The sequence below is a fragment of the Gigantopelta aegis genome, chromosome 3 (genome assembly GCF_016097555.1).
Source record: "Gigantopelta aegis isolate Gae_Host chromosome 3, Gae_host_genome, whole genome shotgun sequence".
Taxonomy (NCBI): domain Eukaryota; kingdom Metazoa; phylum Mollusca; class Gastropoda; order Neomphalida; family Peltospiridae; genus Gigantopelta; species Gigantopelta aegis.
In genome coordinates this window covers 25,454,595-25,479,018 of record NC_054701.1, presented here as the reverse complement: position 1 = coordinate 25,479,018, position 24,424 = coordinate 25,454,595, and the positions used below count along the sequence as shown (strand labels likewise).

At 34.4% G+C, this 24,424-nt stretch overlaps 2 protein-coding genes across 2 annotated transcripts in view; one reads left to right on the top strand and one right to left on the bottom strand.

Annotated features, from left to right (window-relative positions):
• The window catches only part of LOC121389542 (cysteine-rich venom protein-like), a 26,728-nt gene extending 7,357 nt beyond the window's left edge, over positions 1-19,371 (top strand). The window contains exons 2-7 of the mRNA XM_041521213.1: positions 26-174; positions 1,781-1,869; positions 2,720-2,805; positions 12,267-12,386; positions 14,571-14,669; positions 19,128-19,371. Of these exons, the coding sequence (XP_041377147.1) occupies positions 26-174; positions 1,781-1,869; positions 2,720-2,805; positions 12,267-12,376 (434 nt within the window). The 3' untranslated portion in view covers positions 12,377-12,386; positions 14,571-14,669; positions 19,128-19,371. The remainder of the gene's footprint in view (positions 1-25; positions 175-1,780; positions 1,870-2,719; positions 2,806-12,266; positions 12,387-14,570; positions 14,670-19,127) is intronic.
• On the bottom strand, positions 15,209-24,424 carry LOC121368563 (putative GPI-anchored protein pfl2). Its single transcript, XM_041493301.1, has 2 exons — positions 24,419-24,424; positions 15,209-15,892 (listed from the first exon to the last, which is right to left on the bottom strand). Exons 1-2 carry the CDS (start codon positions 24,422-24,424, stop codon positions 15,209-15,211), a joined length of 690 nt encoding a protein of 229 aa, XP_041349235.1.

Sequence of the window (24,424 nt, the reverse complement as noted above, 5' to 3'; positions counted from 1 at the left end):
AATAAAAGCTGTTTGGTTCGTACAGAGTTACCAGGCGTGTACATAGGACAGAACGTAGCAGCTGGTCAGAGCTCGTTTGTCGCGGTCGTTAAAGGATGGCACTCCGAAGTGAACAACTTTAAATATGGTGTCGGAGCTATAGATAAAACTAAAGATATTGGCCATTATACCCAGGTAAACTCCTATATGTCCGTCCATCTATCCGTCTATGTCTGTTTCTACTATCTCTACACTTGGTATGGCATGTCATAACGTAACGTCACAGTTAGTGTATTTGTACTTACTCTCACTCTCTCTCTCTCTCTCTCTCTCTCTCTCTCTCTCTCTCTCTCTCTCTCTCTCTCTCTCTCTCTCTCTCTCTCTCTCTCTCTCTCTCTCTGAAAAATGGATATGTATGTATTATATATAGAAGATAATAAACGAGTTACCAGTTATTATCAAATTTATGTCCCCTGTGAACATTATTTCACGAGGGACATAAATTTGATAACTGGTACCGAGTTTGTTATTCTATTTATTACCACAGCTATTTTTTCTCTAAAAGCCTTTATTTTCGACACACATTCACGAAGGCCAACCTGTATTGAAACGATGTAAACCACTTTACGCACTGTTCTGAGAATTGCTATAACTTTGTAATTTATTCACGTTCAAAGATAACTTTCAAAAACAAAAGTTCTCTATATTCTGCTATAAAATCTACGAGGAATTGCATTAAAATAACTTTTTGTTATAAATTTAACACCAAAAACAGAGAGCCGTAAACGCAAACTCTTTAAACTACATGACGTCATATTTAGTACCGACAAGGTCATTGGTTTGTAAGCGTCAAATTGTCCAATAGTATTGTTCGTTAGAAAATATTTTCCCTGTTATGAGTGACCGCTGGAGTAATAAATAAATAAATATATATTACTACTGTTATTACTAGAGTGTTTTTCGATATCGTCAATAACATATATAAGGAATAAAAATTGTATTATGCGAGCCTCTGGCAAGCATAATACATTATTTTTATTCCTAATATATGATATTGACGATACCGAAAGACACAAGGGTAATAATCTCTTTATCATATAATCTCAAGCTTAATACAACGTGTTTTTGTAAACCAAACACGGAACTTTAATTCCGGCCCGCCATTACTAGATATTCAAATGACGTAAGAATATGTGGCGGTGTCTTTTTAGTGGAAATGACGTCAAACTCAAATGACGTCATTTTGGATGTCCTTGCATCAAAATAAACTAGTGCGTAACGGTGTGTTTTTTTTCCTGAACACTGGACAGCTTTCAGTGTAAAATTGCTATTGAAATGTTTTTATTTGATGACTATGGATGCATACGTCAATTATTGAGTGTCACCCTAATACGTTTGCTTAAATGTCAATAAACCTAGTGCCGTGACCTCGATTAATTTACGCCTAATTTGCATAGTTATCAAATTCTTAAATTATGTAATATGAAAAATATTACATAATTTGATTGCACTGAACATGTAAGATATTATATGATATTATATATATATATGTATGCGCTTGTCTGTCTTTCCCGTGCATTCTTTGTGTTTTGTGTTCTTTTATGATACATGAAAATAAATTATGCCAGGGCATTAGTTAATCAGCGACTATTAGACTGCTAACTTAAAAAAACCAGCCGCACCCACCAATATATTATTATTAGATCACACACCACGACTTTCGATATAGCAGTTGTTGGAGCTCTGATTTAGCCATGAGGTGAGGCGTCTTTAATCAAACATTCCTTTCTTTTACAAACAGGTGGTTTCGGCAACTGTGTCACGAATCGGGTGTGGCTCGGCCAAGTGTCCAAACAGTAAAACTTTCTACGTCTGTAACTACGCAGTAGGGTAAGTTGTTCTTTTGATAAGATTTACTTTTGCCCGAATTAATCTACACTTCAAGGGCCGACCCTGGAGTGGACCAAGAAAAAGAAAAAAAGAGAAAAAAAGAAAAAAAATCCGAAAAAGAAGTGTTTTGTTTAACGACACCACTAGAGCACATTGATTTAGTAATCATCGGCTATTGGATGTCAAATATTTGGTAATTTCGACATATAGTATTAGAGAAAACCAGCTACATTTTACCATTAGTAGCAAGGGATCTTTTATATGCACCACCCCACAGAGAGGATAACACATACCACGGCCTTTGATATACGGTGGTGTATTGGCTGGAACGAGAAATAACCCAATGGACCCACAGACGGGGATCGATCCCAAGCCAATCACGTATCAAGCGAGCGCTTTACCACTGGGCTACGTCCCATCCTCTATAGTTGGAGCAGGATCAAGGACACCATTCGGAATGTTGCGGGCTGTTTTCACTGTTAGAACCGTTTTTGATAAATCAAATCGGACACTACTTAGGGTTTATTATATCAAATCACACTGGTTTGTGTAATACACGTTTCGTATTAAAAAAAAAGAAGACAATAACGATTATGGAGACGAGCTCTAATCTATTGTGTGTGTGTGTGTGTGTGTGTGTGTGTGTGTGTGTGTGTGCACACATGTATCTTCCCGTTTCAACGTCACTATAATTATAACTTTATTTAAATGTGTTAGTTTTGTAGATTAACGAAACATAGTGTCGATGTTTGACGGGTTGAAACTAGGTTCTGCGACTTTAACAGGACTATTAGATTGTTTTGGATCACACTGATCTATAGCATGTTAATGTGTTTTCCGTACATTGCAGACAGATGGGCATGATCAAGCCTTATAAGAGTGGTACCAATTGTGCAGATTGTAACAAGTCGTGTTCTGGAGACAGTCATTTGTGTGGTACGTAAACATCTAGTCGGAGTGATGACGTGTCTTTCAGTTGATGTCTTAACTTCTGGAGAGGACGGAATGTAGCCCAGGGGTAAAGCGCTCGTATGATGCGCGGTCGATCTAAGATCGATCCCCTTCAGTGGGCCCATTGGACTATTTCTCGCTCCACCCAGTGCACCACGACTGGTCTATCAAAGACCATGGTGTGTGCTGTTCTGTCTTTGGGATGGTGGATATAAAGGTTCCCTTGCTACTAATGGAAAACTGTAGCGGGTTTCCTCTCTATAATTATATGTCAGAATTACCATATGTTTGACATCCAATAGCCGATGATTAATAAATCAATGTGTTCTAGTGGTGTCGTTAAACAAAACAAACTTTACTTTAAAAGAACCTGGCCTTACACGCAGAAACTGCTTTATAATATAATAAAACATTTCAATATTAAAAATGGAAGATAAAAAAAATTAAAAAAAAAATTCTAAGAGAAGAAAGATACTGCCCCTTTTGTTCAGACAGAAATGCACTTTTTACTACATTGTAACAAATTTCATGAATTAAGAAACATATATTTAAAACGCATAATCATTAAAAATAACCATACACAAAGATCTATCCGCGATGAACTTAAATTATATTTATTAATGCTAAACACTTTAAATATATACAATTGTACTAACTCGAGCAAGTTTATAATTAAAGGGACATACCCTAGTTTATATACACTACAGCATATTTCTTTCACTATTAGAGCCGTTTATGATTACTTATATGTTATTCTTTAGATTATCTATTTCCATAGTACCGAATTGTTTCTGGTCATCCTGGTATTTTTAATACCAAAAAAGGAGCATTTTTCATATTTTTTAAAAACGCACGTGCGTCAGAGAAATAGCGGTCATTGATTTGAGTTCTAGTCTATTTTTAAGGATATTTCCTGGTTTTAACGTCACAGACTCTTCTTTCACTGTATTGTAACTTTATCCAAAAGAGTTACAGGTTTGTACATTAACTTAACTTAGTGTCCATGTTCTACGTGTTAATACCAGGGTCTGCACCTTTAAGGCTCAAACAGTCAGACAAAATAGTAACCATACATAATTTGACAGTTGTCATTTCAATTTTATATTCACTTTTAACCTTAATGTTAATTAAGAAGATGCGTATTTATGTATATGCATTATAAAGTATATACGAGCTATGTACTATGCACGTGTGAAATCCAAATAAACATATTCGTATTATAAATCTTTTGTTAGAAATAATTATTAATATTCCGTTTCGTCTCTTTTAAACGTGCAATTTCGTCCTCCACATCTCATAAAATACTTTTCCTAATACAAACACAGCTGTTGTTGAACTGTATGTTTTTAAATGTTTCTCTCGTCTCTGTCACTGTCTGTCTCTTTTCTTTTCTTTTTTTCTCTCTCCCTCCCCCTCGGTCTTTTGTTTTTCTCTCTTTCATTTTTTTGTCTCTCGCTCCTCTTTTTTCCCTTTCTCTTCTCCCCCCCACCTCTCTCTCTCTCTCTCTCTCTCTCTCTCTCTCTCTCTCTCTCTCTCTCTCTCTCTCTCTCTCTCTCTCTCTCTCTCTCTCTCTTCTCGTCCTCCCCATTCTCGTTCCCTCTAACAGTTTGTATTTGTACTGTTCCACAAACTGTGGAGGTAAATTGTGCTACAATGGCGGGAATCTGGATCCGAACACGTGTACGTGTACCTGTCCGTCCATGTACTACTCCGGAGACCTGTGCGAGACCTGTGAGTAATCCCAGTCCTAATTCACACAGCTCGCTTAAGCTCCCTTAAGCAACGTTATTACATGAGTTATTTATTTATTTATTTTGGTTTATTTTTATTTCCGTGTTTGTAGTCAATTACGGTTCAAGTATGTTGTCCTGAGCACATACCCTACATAGGCGGTCTGTCTACGACGAGGAGGTGTGTGTATCTGTATGTATGTATGTATGTATGTATGCATGTGTGTGTGTGTGTGTGTGTGTGTGGTGTGTGTGTTTGTGGTGGGGGCGTGCGTGCACGCGTGTGTTGGTATGTGTGCACACGTGTGTTGTAATGTGTGCACACGCGTGTGTTGGTATGTGTGCACACGTGTGTTGTAATGTGTGCACACGTGTGTGTTGGTATGTATGCACGCGTGTGTTGGTATGTATGTACGTGTGTGTTGGTATGTGTGTCTTAGTACGCGTGTGTATGCATATTGCAGACTAGTTGAATTAAACGTCTTCTACGTACGAACTGTATAATTATAGGCTTAGTTTAGATCCGTTCATTGATTGATTGAAGCATTTTATTGAGGTGTAAGTTTATATGAATCTAATTCTATGTTACATTGAGGTGTAGTATGCATCTAATTCTATGTTACGTTGAGGTGTAATATGAATCTAATTCTATGTTACGTTGAGGTGTAATAGAAATCTAATTCTATGTTAACTTGAGGTGTAATATGAATCAATTATATGTTACCTTGAGGTGTAATATGAATCTAACTATATGTAACCTTGAGGTGTAATATGAATCTAATTCTATGTTATCTTGAGGTGTAATATGAACCCAATACTAGGTTACCTTGAGGTGTAATATGAATCTAATTCTATGTTACTTTGAGGTGTAATATGAATCTAATTCTATGTTATCATGAGGTGTAATATGAGCCCAATACTATGTTACCTTGAGGTGTAATATGAATCTAATTCTATCTTACTTTGAGGTGTAAAATGAATCTAATTCTATGTTATCTTGAGGTGTACTATGAATCTAATTCTATGTTATCTTGAGGTGTAATATGAACCCAATACTAGGTTACCTTGAGGTGTAATATGAATCTAATTCTATGTTATCTTGAGGTGTAATATGAATCTAATTCTATGTTATCTTGAGGTGCAATATGAACCCAATACTAGGTTACCTTGAGGTGTAATATGAATCTAATTCTATGTTACTTTGAGGTGTAATATGAATCTAGTTCTATGTTACCTTGAGGTGCAATATGAATCTAATTATATGTTACACTGAGGTGTAATATGAATCTAATTCTATGGTACCTTGAGGTGCAATATGAATCTAATTATATGTAACCTTGAGGTGTAATATGAATCTAATTGTATGTTACAATGAGGTGTAATATAAATCTAATTCCATGGTATCTTGAGGTGCAATATGAATCTAATTATATGTTACACTGAGGTGTAACATGAATCTAATTCTGTTATTTTGAGTTGTAATATGAATATAATTATATGTTACCTTGAGGTGCAATATGAATCTAATTCTATGTTATCTTGAGGTGTAATATGAATCTAATTCTATGTTACACTGAGGTGTAATATGAATCTAATTTTATGTTATCTTGAGGTGTCATATGAACCCAATACTATGTTACATTCAGGTGTAAGTTGAATATAATTCTGTTTTCTTGAGGTGTAATATGAATCCAATTCTATTATTACCTCTAGGTGCAATATGAATCTAATTCTATGTTACCTTGAGGTGTAATATGAATCTAATTATATGTTACACTGAGGTGTAATATGAATCTAATTCCATGGTACCTTGAGGTGCAATATGAATCTAAATTATATGTTACACTGAGGTGTAATATGAATCTAATTCTATGTTATCTTGAGGTGTAATATGAACCCAATACTAGGTTACCTTGAGGTGTAATATGAATCTAATTCTATGTTACTTTGAGGTGTAATATGAATCTAGTTCTATGTTACCTTGAGGTGCAATATGAATCTAATTATATGTTACACTGAGGTGTAATATGAATCTAATTCTATGGTACCTTGAGGTGCAATATGAATCTAATTATATGTAACCTTGAGGTGTAATATGAATCTAATTGTATGTTACAATGAGGTGTAATATAAATCTAATTCCATGGTATCTTGAGGTGCAATATGAATCTAATTATATGTTACACTGAGGTGTAACATGAATCTAATTCTGTTATTTTGAGTTGTAATATGAATATAATTATATGTTACCTTGAGGTGCAATATGAATCTAATTCTATGTTATCTTGAGGTGTAATATGAATCTAATTCTATGTTACACTGAGGTGTAATATGAATCTAATTCTATGTTATCTTGAGGTGTAATATGAACCCAATACTATGTTACCTTGAGGTGTAATATAAATCTAATTGTATGTTACCTTGAGGTGTAATATGAACCGAATACTAGGTTACCTTGAGGTGTAATATGAATCTAATTCTATGTTACTTTGAGTTGTAATATGAATCTAATTCTATGTTATCTTGAGGTGTAATATGAATCTAATTCTATGTTATCTTGAGGTGTAATATGAACCCAATACTAGGTTACCTTGAGGTGTAATATGAATCTAATTCTATGTTACTTTGAGGTGTAATATGAATCTAATTCTATGTTATCATGAGGTGTAATATGAGCCCAATACTATGTTACCTTGAGGTGTAATATGAATCTAATTCTATGTTACTTTGAGGTGTAATATGAATCTAATTCTATGTTATCTTGAGGTGTAATATGAATCTAATTCTATGTTATCTTGAGGTGTAATATGAACCCAATACTAGGTTACCTTGAGGTGTAATATGAATCTAATTCTATGTTATCTTGAGGTGTAATATGAACCCAATACTAGGTTACCTTGAGGTGTAATATGAATATAATTCTATGTTACTTTGAGGTGTAATATGAATCTAGTTCTATGTTACCTTGAGGTGCAATATGAATCTAATTATATGTTACACTGAGGTGTAATATGAATCTAATTCTATGGTATCTTGAGGTGCAATATGAATCTAATTCTATGTTACTTTGAGGTGTAATATGAATCTAATTCTATGTTATCTTGAGGTGTAATATGAACCCAATACTATGTTACCTTGAGGTGTAATATGAATCTAATTCTATGTTACTTTGAGGTGTAATATGAATATAATTCTATGTTACCTTGAGGTGCAATATGAATCTAATTATATGTTACACTGAGGTGTAATATGAATCTAATTCTATGTTACGTTGAGGTGTAATAGAAATCTAATTCTATGTTAACTTGAGGTGTAATATGAATCAATTATATGTTACCTTGAGGTGTAATATGAATCTAACTATATGTAACCTTGAGGTGTAATATGAATCTAATTCTATGTTATCATGAGGTGTAATATGAGCCCAATACTATGTTACCTTGAGGTGTAATATGAATCTAATTCTATGTTACTTTGAGGTGTAATATGAATCTAATTCTATGTTATCTTGAGGTGTAATATGAATCTAATTCTATGTTATCTTGAGGTGTAATATGAACCCAATACTAGGTTACCTTGAGGTGTAATATGAACCCAATACTAGGTTACCTTGAGGTGTAATGAATCTAATTCTATGTTATCTTGAGGTGTAATATGAACCCAATACTAGGTTACCTTGAGGTGTAATATGAATCTAATTCTATGTTACTTTGAGGTGTAATATGAATCTAGTTCTATGTTACCTTGAGGTGCAATATGAATCTAATTATATGTTACACTGAGGTGTAATATGAATCTAATTCTATGGTACCTTGAGGTGCAATATGAATCTAATTTTATGTTACTTTGAGGTGTAATATGAATCTAATTCTATGTTATCTTGAGGTGTAATATGAACCCAATACTAGGTTACCTTGAGGTGTAATATGAACCCAATACTAGGTTACCTTGAGGTGTAATGAATCTAATTCTATGTTATCTTGAGGTGTAATATGAACCCAATACTAGGTTACCTTGAGGTGTAATATGAATCTAATTCTATGTTACTTTGAGGTGTAATATGAATCTAGTTCTATGTTACCTTGAGGTGCAATATGAATCTAATTATATGTTACACTGAGGTGTAATATGAATCTAATTCTATGGTACCTTGAGGTGCAATATGAATCTAATTTTATGTTACTTTGAGGTGTAATATGAATCTAATTCTATGTTATCTTGAGGTGTAATATGAACCCAATACTATGTTACCTTGAGGTGTAATATGAATCTAATTCTATGTTATCTTGAGGTGTAATATGAATCTAATTCTATGTTATCTTGAGGTGTAATATGAATCTAATTCTATGTTATCTTGAGGTGTAATATGAACCCAATACTAGGTTACCTTGAGGTGTAATATGAATCTAATTCTATGTTATCTTGAGGTGTAATATGAATCTAATTCTATGTTATCTTGAGGTGTAATATGAACCCAATACTAGGTTACCTTGAGGTGTAATATGAATCTAATTCTATGTTACTTTGAGGTGTAATATGAATCTAGTTCTATGTTACCTTGAGGTGCAATATGAATCTAATTATATGTTACACTGAGCTGTAATATGAATCTAATTCTATGGTACCTTGAGGTGCAATATGAATCTAATTCTATGTTACCTTGAGGTGTAATATGAATCTAATTATATGTAACCTTGAGGTGTAATATGAATCTAATTGTATGTTACAATGAGGTGTAATATAAATCTAATTCCATGGTATCTTGAGGTGTAATATGAATCTAATGATATGTTACGCTGAGGTGTAACATGAATCTAATTCTATGTTATTTTGAGTTGTAATATGAATATAATTATATGTTACCTTGAGGTGCAATATGAATCTAATTCTATGTTATCTTGAGGTGTAATATGAATCTAATTCTATGTTACACTGAGGTGTAATATGAATCTAATTTTATGTTATCTTGAGGTGTCATATGAACCCAATACTATGTTACATTCAGGTGTAAGTTGAATATAATTCTGTTTTCTTGAGGTGTAATATGAATCTAATTCTATTATTACCTCTAGGTGCAATATGAATCTAATTCTATGTTACCTTGAGGTGTAATATGAATCTAATTATATGTTACGCTGAGGTGTAATATGAATCTAATTATATGTTACACTGAGGTGTAATATGAACCTAATACTAGGTTACCTTGAGGTGTAATATGAATCTAATTCTATGTTACTTTGAGGTGTAATATGAATCTAATTCTATGTTACCTTGAGGTGCAATATGAATCTAATTATATGTTACACTGAGGTGTAATATGAATCTAATTCTATGGTACCTTGAGGTGTAATATGAATCTAATTCTATGTTACCTTGAGGTGTAATATGAATCTAATTATATGTAACCTTGAGGTGTAATATGAATCTAATTGTATGTTACAATGAGGTGTAATATAAATCTAATTCCATGGTATCTTGAGGTGTAATATGAATCTAATGATATGTTACGCTGAGGTGTAATATGAATCTAATTCTATGTTACCTTGAGGTGTAATATGAATCTAATTATATGTTACGCTGAGGTGTAATATGAATCTAATTATATGTTACACTGAGGTGTAATATGAATCTAATTCTATGTTACCTTGAGGTGTAATATGAATCTAATTCTATGTTATCTTGAGGTGTAATATGAATCTAATTCTATGTTACTTTGAGGTGTAATATGAATATAATTCTATGTTACCTTGAGGTGCAATATGAATCTAATTCTATGTTTCCTTGAGGTGTAATATGAATCTAATTCTATGTTACACTGAGGTGTAATATGAATCTAATTCTATGTTATCTTGAGGTGTAATATGAACCCAATACTATGTTACCTTGAGGTGTAATATGAATCTAATTCTATGTTACCTTGAGGTGTAATATGAATCTAATTCTATGTTACCTTGAGGTGTAATATGAATCTAATTCTATGTTACCTTGAGGTTTAATATGAATATAATTCTATGTTACCTTGAGGTGTATTATGAATCTAATTCTATGTTACACTGAGGTGTAATATGAATCTAATTTTATGTTATCTTGAGGTGTCATATGAACCCAATACTATGTTACATTCAGGTGTAAGTTGAATATAATTCTGTTTTCTTGAGGTGTAATATGAATCCAATTCTATTATTACCTCTAGGTGCAATATGAATCTAATTCTATGTTACCTTGAGGTGTAATATGAATCTAATTATATGTTACACTGAGGTGTAATATGAATCTAATTCCATGGTACACTGAGGTGTAATATGAATCTAAATTATATGTTACACTGAGGTGTAATATGAATCTAATTCTATGTTATCTTGAGGTGTAATATGAATCTAATACTATGTTACCTTGAGGTGTAATATGAATCTAATTCTATGTTACCTTGAGGTGTAATATGAATCTAATTCTATGTTACCTTGAGGTGTAATATGAATATAATTCTATGTTACCTTGAGGTGTAATATGAATCTAATTCTATGCTACCTTGAGGTGTAATATGAATCTAATTCTATGTTACACTGAGGTGTAATATGAATCTAATTCTATGTTATCTTGAGGTGTAATATGAACCCAATACTATGTTAACTTGAGGTGTAATATAAATCTAATTGTATGTTACCTTGAGGTGTAATATGAACCGAATACTAGGTTACCTTGAGGTGTAATATGAATCTAATTCTATGTTACTTTGAGGTGTAATATGAATCTAATTCTATGTTATCTTGAGGTGTAATATGAATCTAATTCTATGTTATCTTGAGGTGTAATATGAACCCAATACTAGGTTACCTTGAGGTGTAATATGAATCTAATTCTATGTTACTTTGAGGTGTAATATGAATCTAATTCTATGTTATCATGAGGTGTAATATGAGCCCAATACTATGTTACCTTGAGGTGTAATATGAATCTAATTCTATGTTACTTTGAGGTGTAATATGAATCTAATTCTATGTTATCTTGAGGTGTAATATGAATCTAATTCTATGTTACTTTGAGGTTTTATATGAATATAATTCTATGTTACCTTGAGGTGTATTATGAATCTAATTCTGTGTTACCTTGAGGTGTAATATGAATCTAATTCTGTTTTACCTTGAGGTGTAATATGAATCTAATTCTGTTTTACCTTGAGGTGTAATATACATCTAATTATGTTACCTTGAGATGTAATATAAATATACTTCTATGTTACCGTGAGGTGTAATATGAATTTAATTCTGTTACCTTGAGGTGTAATATGAATCTAATACTATGTTACCTTATGGTGTAATATGAATCCAATACTATGTTACCTTGAGGTGTAATATCAATCTAATACTATGTTACCTTATGTTGTAATATGAACCCAATACTATGTTACCTTGAGATGTAATATAAATCTAATTGTATGTTACCTTGAGGTTTAATATGAATCCAATACTATGTTACCTTGAGGTGTAATATGAATCCAATACTATGTTACCTTATGGTGTAATGTGAATCCAATACTATGTTACCTTGAGGTGTAATATAAATCTAATTGTATGTTACCTTGAGGTTTAATATGAATCCAATACTATGTTACCTTGAGGTGTAATATGAATCTAATTCTATGTTACATTGAGGAGTAATATGAATCCAATACTATGTTACCTTGAGGTGTAATATGAATCTAATTCTATGTTTCAGCCTCATGTCCATCCCAGGTGTCCCAGATGTGTGCCTCGTACGAAGATGACGCGTGTAACCCAGTCGTAATGAGCTCGCGGGCTATCCTGTCTGTGGGATTGTGCATATAAAAGATTCCTAGTTAGTACTGGAAATACCGTGCGCTACAACAGCTTATAACTATGACCCACTGGAAAAATGTAGCGGGTTTACTCTCTAAGACAATATGACAAAATTATCAAATGTTCGACATCCAATAGGCGATAATTAATAAATAATTATGCTATAGTGGTGTTTTTTCCAATGTGCAATGGAGAGAGAGAGAGAGAGAGAGAGAGAGAGAGAGAGAGAGAGAGAGAGAGAGAGAGAGAGAGAGAGAGAGAGAGAGAGAGAGAGAGAGAGAGAGAGAGAGAGAGAGAGAGAAAAGAAAAGAAAGAAAAAAGAGACTAGATCAAGTTTGACTTTCGAAGGGTTATTCAAGGGCCACAACTCCGTCAAACATGGAATTTATGCATGTTTGACGGTTATGACCCTTGGTATTTTGAGATTTGTGGGGCCAGGTAGGGGACATGTATTCATGTATTACTTTAGTAGCAGCACTCCCAGAATGCTTGTTTAAACAGAAATAGTACTCCGGAGAAACAAACAATTGTAACTGCTTTATCAGGCGCTGAACCCGTTTCTTTTTCTCATTTGACTTTCATTTCATTTATTCCCTATCTGTTATTCCCTCTTATCATCCAGCGTCGTTTGCTGCTCACCTCCACGTCGTATTTTTGAATTAGAGATGTTCCTGTTATTGTTAATGACAAGTTCTGTTAGAAGATCGTGTTATTCTAATATTTACATTTGGAGTTGGTCGAGAATGGATAGTGTATTAAAGATGTGGCATAGAGCATTCCACTTCAAAACATTAAAGTCAGACATTTTTTGCGGGCAGTTGCAAAGTATTTACTAAGTCTGTTGTAGGGTGTAGGCGTGTTAAAGTAAATTACTTTCTCTTGTAACCTAATGTTATCATTTCTAAACCAAGTACAGGTAGCTGTTTTTCGCTAAGCGTTTGCAAACTATTCGTTTTAACATGTAGCATGAAAACCAGTCTAGCAGGTTTTAGTGCAAAACGGCTGGCAAATCTTACCCCTGGTGTATGTATAGTTATCCCAGGTGTATGTCCAACTGGCCTTGGTGGTGTCATGGTTGAGCCATCGGACATAAGACTGGTAGGTAGAGGGTTCGCAGCCGGGTACCTGCTCCCACCCAGAGCGAATTTAAAGGGACATTCTTGACTTTACTGCAATCTTTAAGATGTTATCGACTAAATGAGACTTTTTAACGATTGTAATTACATATCAAATATATTTTTTTGAATAAAATATTAGTGGCTGTATATTAAACGTGTTTCTGATCGTTCTAATATTTGTACTAGGTTAAATTTCATTTTATTTCCTAAAATATTTTGTTGTTGTAAAGATCCAGTTTCGGCTTCTTACAAATATTAAGACGACCAAAAACACATTGAATATACAGAAACTAATATTCTAAACAAGAAAATATATTTAATATGTAAGTTTAATCGTAGAAATATTTTATTAGTCGGAAACATCTTATAATGCAGCAAACTCAGGCATGTCCCTTTAACTACTCAATGGGTAAAATCATTATACCCTCTTCTCTCTCACTAACCACTAACAACTAACCCACTGTCCTGGACAGACACCTTAACTGAACCATGATGGAATAAAATCCATGCCAACCCTCTCGGCAATTTTAGTTTTTGAATTATGGACCATTACAATAATTCAATTATTTTCACAAAATATCATTAATAAATGGAGTATGGCGGTTATGAAGATGGTTGAATAATGTACATTTAGGGACAAATCGAATTTATTTTTTCAGGTAATACTTTGTTAGACCATTAAATAGGTCAGTGGTCTGTGACAATATGCCTTTAAGAAGTAAATACATAAAAACAATTTATTGGAAAAGACCGCCAGCCTATAAAGGTATCTTGCTATTAAGTGTTAAAAATATTAAATAATTAAATCAACTTGAGAAATATGTATTTTAATGTTACAAAATACGAGCCACGTTATAATATATATCACTATTACAAGAATGATTAATTTAAATGTATTATGTATGTATTATATGTATGTATATATGCATATATGTATGTGCAGTTATAAATGTGTATTTTATAATCCATTCCTCTGCACTACATTATATTGTACCGTCATTGTAAAAACGATATATTTTTGTTATGTTTGTACCGATGAACTGTAAAGCTCTAGATCAGTACAGACTTGACTTGAATTGTTTCAGCGTGTGGTGGGAAGATCTGCAGAAACTGGGGAGAACTGGATGTGGCCACGTGTACTTGCAAATGTCAATCAACCTACACCGGAGACACGTGCAAAACCCGTGAGTTGTAAAATACCCTGTCTTTCTAAACATGTATTTTGATGGTGATGCCACGACGGGTACATCAAAGGTCGTGGTATATGCTATCCTCTCTGTGGGATGGTGCATATAAAAGATCCCTTGCTGCATTGGGAAAAAATGTAGCGGGTTTCCTCTAATGACTACGTGTCAGAATTTTCAAATGTTTGACATCCAATAGCCGATGATTAATAAATCAATGTGCTCTAGTGGTGTCGTTAACAAACGTTTTTGATGGTAAAGCTAATGATAATGTTAATGATCGTGACGCTGCTGCTGCTGGTCATGTGGTTGTGATGATGATGATGGTGGTGATGATGATGATGGTGATGGTGATGTGGTGATGACGATGATGGTGGTGATGGGGATCGCGCTGATGCCTGATGATTAAACTGATAATGTGATATTGATGATGATGATAATGATGATTATGATGGTAATGATGATGATGATGGCAATGATGATATTGATCATGACGACGTTGATGATGATATTGATAATGATGTTGATGATAATGTTGATCATAATGATAGTAATGTTGATGGTGGAGTTGTTGATGATGATGTTGATGATGATGATAGTAATGTTGCTGGTGGAGTTGATGATGATGTTGATGATAGTAATGTTGCTGGTTGGATTGTTGATGACGATAGTAATGTTGCTGCTGAAACGTTGGTGATGTTGATGATAGTAATGTTGCTGGTTGAGTCGTTGACAATGATGTTGATGATGGCAATAGTAATGTTGCTGGTTGGATTGTTGATGATGATGTTGATGATGTGTGATGATGTGTGATGATAGTAATGTTGCTGGTTAAGTGGTTCATGATGATGTTGATAGTAATGTTGCTGTTGAATTATTGATGATAATGTTGATGATGTGTGATGATGTGTGATGATAGTAATGTTGCTGGTTGAGTGGTTGATGATGCTGTTGATATTAATGTTGCTGGTTGAGTTATTGATGATAATGTTGATGGCGTGTGTTGATGATGTTGATAGTAATGTTGCTGCTGAAACGTTGGTGATGTTGATGATAGTAATGTTGCTGGTTGAGTCGTTGACAATGATGTTGATGATGGCGATAGTAATGTTGCTGGTTGGATTGTTGATGATGATGTTGATGATGTTGATAGTAATGTTGCTGGTTGAGTTATTGATGATAATGTTGATGATGTGTGATGATGTGTGATGATAGTAATGTTGCTGGTTAAATGGTTGATGATGATGTTGATGATAGTAATGTTGCTGGTTGAGTTATTGATGATAATGTTGCTGATGTGTGATGATGTGTGATGGTAGTAATGTTGCTGGTTGAGTGGTTGATGATGATGATGTTGATGATGTTGATAGTAATGTTGCTGGTTGAGTTATTGATGATAATGTTGAAGATGTGTGATGATGTGTGATGGTAGTAATGTTGCTGGTTGAGTTATTGATGATAATGTTGATGATGTGTGTTGATGATGATAGTAATGTTGCTGGTGATCATTACCATCATGACAAGGAAGATAATGGTTGTAATTTATTGTTGTATTTATATCCTATAATGTTCAAGCCTCGATGGACCCATTTACTGATTGTTTCTCCCCGTCCCACCCAGTGAACCAAGATGGGCTTATCAAAGGCCGTGTTATGTGCTGTTCTAGCCGTGCAAAAATTCACATAAAAGATTCTTTGCTACAAATGGACACATGTGGCGTGGTTCCACACATATTATGTATCGGTATGATCATCTAGTTAATATCCACTAGCCGATGATTAATAAATCAATGTGCTCTAGTATGTATATATATATATATATATATATCCACAGTTTGTATGTTAAATGACAAAGGAAGGAAGGAAATGGTTTATTTACCGACGCACTCAACACATTTTATTTATGGTTATATGGCGTCAGACATGGTTAAGGACCACACAGATATTGAGGGAGAAAACCCGCTGTCGCCACTTCATGGGCTAATCTTTTCGATTAGCAGCAAGGGATCTTTTATATGCACCATCCCTTCGCCAGGATAGCACATACCACGGCCTTTGATGTACCAGTCGTGGTGCACTGGCTGGAGTTAAGTGACAAAGATGATGACGTTCATCACGGCTGTATTTATGAAATTCATGGTTGTGCCCAATATTTAGCATGATGTGTGTAGGGTAGTAGACTGGATCTGAGCGCAAAAAAAAGAGAAGAAAAATGAAAAAAGAAAGAAGAGAAAGTTTCTTTTGTTTAACGACAGCACTAGAGCACATTCAATGATTGATTAATGAATAATCGGTGACTGGATGTCAAACATTTGGTAATTCTGACTCGTAGTCAACAGAGGAAACCTGCTACATTTTTGCTAATGCAGCAAGGGATCTTTTATATGATTTCCCCACAGACAGGAAATCACATACCACGGCCTTTGACCAGTTGTGGTGAACTGATTGGAATGACTTGGCTTGGCTTTAATCATTTTACATGCTCTTATACCACAGAGGTTTCAAGCATGTCCATCCCGGGCCGGCCATGGGCCGGCTCTGGGACAGAAATTTACCAGGACAATTTTGAAATTTAAACTAAAACTATAGTGGGAGTTTACTAATTTTATTTGCGCAGTCCACAATTAAATATAATTATTAATTATCTAAAGATTTGGCGCTTTTAGAGCGGGCTTGTCTAACTGAAAACTAATAACATAAATTTTAATTACCATTTAGCCCTTTGAGGAACAGGGAGGTTGGGATAGGAGGTTAGGCCTAGGCCACAGGAAATTATTCAGTGGTTGGGGAAGTGCAATCTAATTAAAATTAGCTCCACTATTACATGTGGATCTAAAGACAGCCAGTTGGAGCTCATGTCCACCAATCAAAACCTTACTTGCAGAATCCTGCCAGTGATTTAAAAATAATTTGAAAACATTCTGAATTATCCTGAGGGTATACGACATGTTTCGTGTGAATTACGAATGCCTTAAAACATGTTTTATTTTATAAAATAAATAATTTGTAATGTAAAACTGGAAACTGCTTTAGTTTTTTTAATTTTATAAATAAATAAATAATTTTTAATATAAAATTGAAGACTGATAACCCACCCCGTACGTATTGGTATGGTTCGCTGTACTGCGGCCACTAAAATAGACTCGCCCGATATTTTTAGAATTTGTATGCTTCCAAATAACGTTATAAAAGGCGAAGTGTGATTGGTCAATATTTAAATTATTATTTACAGACGAAATGTTACCTGGACATTGGGGACTACGCAGTGTTGTTAGTTTTAAATCACTGGCAGGATTCTGCAAGTAAGGTTTTGATTGGTGGACATGAGCTCCAACTGGCTGTCTTTAGATCCACATGTAATAGTGGAGCTAATTTTAATTAGATTGGGGAAAGTGAAGGACACCATACCTATTAGGCACTTCAGTGTGACCCTCCAGGGGATAGCGCCCCGACGTCCGACGTCAGAAAGTTTAGAAGATCCAATGATGGCACCATTAGAAGAGTGGTGCGGTCACTAGGAGAGTGTCCCTCAGTGGAAACGTTTATTTAGTCCTTGGCCCAAATATTTGGTGAAGAAATTGAAATCGATTGTTTGGGGCCGAATTCTCTGCATAAGGAGGAGTTTAGTTGAATTTTTATTTTGAATAAGATTAAAATATGAAAACAAATTAAAAACGAGCACCCTGTAAATATATTATACATTTTTAAAAACAAAAACACCAAATTAAAAAATATATAAATGGTCAAGCTGGTGAGTGGAGAAGTAAGTTACTGCCAGGTAACCCTCTCCCCCCTCAATACAAACCTGAGGCTGACACATTCACACACAATCATACTATATATAAACACCTACATCACAATAAAATTATACATATAAATATAACATTAATTAAACTCAATACAAACCTGAGGCTGACACATTCACACACAATCATACTATATATAAACACCTACATCACAATAAAATTATACATATAAATATAACATTAATTAAACTGCGCATTTTCTTTGTAAAAAGTAAAAAAAATAAAAAAATATATATCAACAATTATTCAGATCTTAATATTAAAACAGTATTGATTGTAATGAGAAAAAAAAAATCCCAATCAGTTAAACGCAAGCACCTCAGACAAGCGCTCAACCGACTGAGCTAAATCCCGACTCAGAGCGCAGAAGGTTCCTTGCGAACTACGGCATCGGGCAAATACAAACAAATCTGTTGGCAGTGTAGATCATAAGAAGAGAAGCTGTCAGAACGATCGTAAACTGTAAAAAAGGCTTTGCGCATTATATATATATATTATATATTGTATACTATACTATTTGTTGTATACTATTTGTTGTATATTATGTCGTTGAAACAAAAACTTTTAAACTTCTGTTTTATATTATAGTATTTGTAGAAAATTATAATATTTTTTATAGTGACAAAAGGCTCAGGGTATGTTTTGTGTTTCAGTGGACTGCAGTTTATCCGACTCTTGGTTCTGCGGCTACTACACGAAGGAGAAATGCACGTTTATTAACCTCAAGCTCAGCTGTCCACACAAGTGCGGCTCGTGTTGAGTGCCGCTGTGACGTCATCGAGTGACCTGTTTACGTCACTACCATAACCCAGTAACACAAGTCTTCATATTATACAAGTCCTGTTTATTCGAAACGATTATTTAAACAAAACAAAACAAAATAAAGATAATATTAACGCATCTGAAATGGTTCTGTTCTATATTTACGAATACAGCGAATACAAATTGACTTTGAATAAGGTCGTACCTAGCCATTCGACCTGAGCAGGATAAAGCCAGTAACCAGTTATTTCTTTTATTCTGCAATTCCACAGGAATAGTCGGAAAATCATTATTTGTACCATGATTTGGTGTTTTTCTCTTTGATGTCAACTGGGGTGTAACTGCAATACCATGGTATAACTGAAACTGTGCGGGTAACTGAAGTTAACTGCACAATTTTTAGGCCACGCCCCTCGCAGACGCGTCAAGCATGGTACAAAACAGTTATATCATTGGTTTTGATTCGTTAACTGTATTTAGAGGGCGGGCACTCGACTCCGTCTTGTCCCGCCGTCTATATACAGTTAACTCGTCAAAGCCATGATATAACTATTACTTAATCCATTTTTGTGTACGCAAATCGAGTATCTCAACCTAGGAAGGCTTTTGCAGTATGACGTCATACAAGATACATGACGTCATTCTTTATAAGACGCTAGCTACATTCGTCACACTGAAAAAGCGTTTCTAAACTCATAAATAAATATACAAGTTTGGTATTGTTATCTCAAAAGTTATTTGTATTTACTGTACTAAAACAAATGATTTAAATAGTATATTTATTGAAAATCTAATCTGAAATACTCGAGGCGAGTCGGGCTTATGTCACGTGACCTATATATCTTGTACGTCACATCTTGCCAATAAATACAGTGATTGCAGGATATATATATATATATATATATATGCTATTTCATGGTTTTTTCGAATACGATCTTTATGTCAACGAGTGATGTGTGAAAACCGTAGTTTCACGAATTGAAGCAATGAGTGAAAGTATCACGAGTTGACATAAAAATCGTATTCGGAAAAAACACCATGAAATGGTCTATTTATTATATACATCTTTCCTAATTTTTGACAATATCTTTCGCTTTTTGGTAATATCTTTCGCTTATTCTATCGAAAACACGTAACGCCATGATATATTTCTTCCTATGGAACCTTTCCAGAAAATTTACTTGAACATAGACTTTTAAAAATAAAAATGATCTTTGTTAACATTTATTTAATAATACTGCTGTGCAAACATACGTGACGAAGCGATCCTCCAAAAACTCCCACAAAAACAAAACGAATCGAACGCCGTTAAATTGTGACACTTATACTCAATGACACTACATTGTGTCATTATTTAGCTTCGTATTCAATTCGTTTTAGACATTTTATCGTAATTGCACTTCGTATCCCTTTTTAATAGGTAAAGTTGTTTAAATTACATTTTTCTATTTTTCAAATACGATCAGATGCATTGGTAATCATTAAACTTAAATACGAAGAAACGAGACAAAGGGAGATAATTTAATCATGCACTGTTACAAAAAAGTAAATACGATTTCTATATTTTCACTGTAGCTAAAATACAGTGAAAATATGACTTTTCACCGGATATGACTTTTGTGGTTTCCGTAAATCTATATATTTCATTGCTATGTATATAATATACTGTCTTAAGATATCGGCTTTATCCTTCGAAGGTTAGAATGGCGAATGCAGCGAGGCTCTGCCATAACTGGCCTCAGACCACAATTAATTTCACTATGTATTCTCATGTAGCCCCAGTGGATGTAGCACTTTTATTAATTTCACCAGGCCATTAGCATTTCACAGGAAACATTACCTGCCTGGGCCCGATGAACACTCAAAAGGACGACCTCTGTTGTCCAGCTCTTTTCCGCGTTATATCAATGTAAACAAACACACGTGGGCTAAGGGACCGAATCACACCCATTTCTGCGCATTTTACAAAAAATTTGCATGACTTCAAAGTGCTCTGGGGGACATTATGCAGTATCCAGTGTAAACCAAGTGCACATATTCACTAACTGCATCCTCTTACCTGTCAAACCCAGTGTAACAATCCGGTATACAAAGCAGCTCCCCAGCCATTAATCACATAACAAGAAAACTATATTTTCTCGCATTAGTTTCCGTATTTTGGACAACCAAATGGGTGGATAACTCTAGTCTGATGCCAACTTGGTGCAAACCAAACATAGCAAACTTTGCTCCAACTACGTTCTATAAAGTCTTTCCTGAACATGGGTGAAAAACAACTTTGAAATTTTTTACATATCCTTTGAAAATTGATTTTTTTTGTTCAATATACACTCATTGTACCCATGATTTGAGCCGTACTCCTGCGCATTTCTATCTGTCTGTCCCACTTTCATCCCACTCACTATTTACTAACCATTAACCCCTGTTTAACTGAATGTTATGGGAAAAAATATTGTGACGTTAGAAACAAAAAACATTTTAATGCGTAATAGGACATCTCAATCCTTTGATGGAATACTACTACTACTACTACTACTACTACTACTACTACTACTACTAATAATAATAATAATAATAACGATAATGATGATAATAATAATAATCATAATAATCATAATGATCATGATAATATTAATAATAATAATAATAATAATAATAATAATAATAATAATCAGCATTATTTATAAAATAAAATTCTGCTTTATTAATATTGTTTTTAACAAATAAATTATGTTAACAAAATAAATAAATTACAAGGCTGCAATCGATGTAGGCCTACCACCGTGCTGTTGTTTACCAAGCAGAGTAATGGAGCTCATGATTACTTTGAGTCCAGCCACGGCTGTTTGCGAGAGATGTTTCTCAGCTATGAACAGGGTAAAAACATCCCACAGAAGTGTTTTGGGGTCGAGAGTGTTAAATAATATACTCACAATAATAACACATGGGCAAAAATCCGTAACAGATTTTTAACCAATGTCAGCCATTAAAAATAAAATGGCTCGTGCAAGTAGAAAGGGTTTTCGCCACATCCAAGTGGTCACTAAGACATACATTGACACAATAAAGATAAACAAGTAAACACTACCAAACAAATAACAACGTTTAAATCAACAAGTGGACACTATTTAAAACATAAAGTTTAAATCAACAAGTAGAGAAGACGGACAAAAGTACAATAAACAGTGGATACTACTGAACAGACATATACATTTAGTACTTCCTGGGTAAGTGGTGTATCCTATTACCAAAATTCTTTATTTGTGCAATTAAACCAATTACTTTCTGAAATTCAAGATTATTACATTATTAAATTAAGTACAGTAGTATAATTGGTTACCTTAAGAGTTATGGGCAAGTGGAAAAATATATGGGGCAAGTGAATATCTGATTAGCACTTGCCCTGTGGCAAGTAATTTTTGTGGAAATATTTGAACCCCTGTATGTATATAATAAATGCGATTGCTAGGTTTGTCAACGCTAACTGACGGTACTGAATATCCGGGCATCGTAGTGACGTCATTGCGTTTTCAAGGAATAGTTATCCCCCTTTTCGTTTTCCTGCTTTTGTTGTCTCGTGGTCATTATAGTAAATATTAGCAGCTTATTGGCAAACTTGAGGGAGTTTACAGAGAAACCCTGTATAATATGGTAGGTTTGAAAAACAAAAGTGTTTGACACTCGTGACCATAACGATATAACAATACGGTGGTCAGGATCGCTTTCTCAGTCTGATTATTTTAGCGAAAACATGGAATGGCTGACTACCACACGGTAGACACAGCTTCCCGCGCTAATAAAAATAAATAAATAAATAAAAAACATTTTCGAGTTCTAGGGAGCAGTACTTGACACCCTTAAAAACTTGCCACAGACTAGATACCCACCCCCACACCTGCATTATGCATAACTTATTGTACTCACGCCTAAAGTCCGAACCACATTTCTCTCCTACCTTTATTTTTCGTTAGATTTTAGCTACATTTTGTCCAGACAGAAATCTTGAAAAACCCCATTACAATGACACAGATTCCACGTACTAGATGATAACTATTTCACCTATATCGACTTCGTTGAGATCGCATAGGGAAAAAAACATGTAATTTTGTGCTGGCTGCCATTTTGCCTTTTTATGGAATACTCTCCAAGAGGGGTGAAAGGAAATGACTTAATCTAACAACCTCATATGATATAAAAACAAACATGATGACGTCATATTATTATTTTTTAAAGTTTGTTTTGTTTAAAGACCCCACTAGAACACATTGATTTCATATTAATTATTTCACATACTTCGGAGGCTTTCACTCTTCTTGAAGAGTATTCCATAAAAAAGTAAAATGGCATATGGCAGAAAACTGCATGTATTTTGCCCTATGTGATCTCAACAATCGATATTGGTGACATCATTATATGTAGAATCTGTGTCACTGTAGGGGCGGGACGTAGCCCAGTGGTAAAGCGTTTTTCAGTGTCATTTGCTTTTGGGAAGGGGCTATGTTTAGTCCCTGACAGAGTTACCTCCCTTATACTTAATCAAATGCTTCCAATGCAATACATTCCCAGTCTGGAGCTCGACGCGGTAAGACGTGTTTATTTCGCTTGTGCACACTGCACGTGCTTATGCGGCTTGACTTGGGAATCCTTCACTTCGTTGTTTTTGTCAGCGAAGTGAAGTTTTCTACTGGGATGTATGCGGCCACTTGAACTGATTGAACGCTGGAACGCTTCTCGTTTCGACAGTCTGCACCACCAGGTTGGATTCTTTTTTTAGCGAGATTCCTTGCCTGCACGTCATTTCTCCGTCTGTCTATGTTGACTTGTTTTTCTCATAACTCGTATGACGGCCATCCTGTAGAACGCCACGGTTGTTCGCGTTTAGTCTCTATAGTACAGGAGCATTATGGAAACACCTGGGATAAAAAATTGAGAAAGCTGAATTACTCAAAGATGGTAAAGTGATGCCTCCTGGTCCATAATCCGCAAACATTCCAAAGATTAACCCTAGCTAACCGCGGGAAGCAAGAAAACAATGATGGCCGCCAATAGTAGTAAAAATCGTGTTTTGGGGGAAATTTCTACTTTAACAGTGCATAGATTATCACTTGATGAGGGTTTTTTGAGATCATAAATTAACTTCTGCAATTTATTTTTGTGATTTCAGGTCACCAAGAAGAGTTACTGTCAT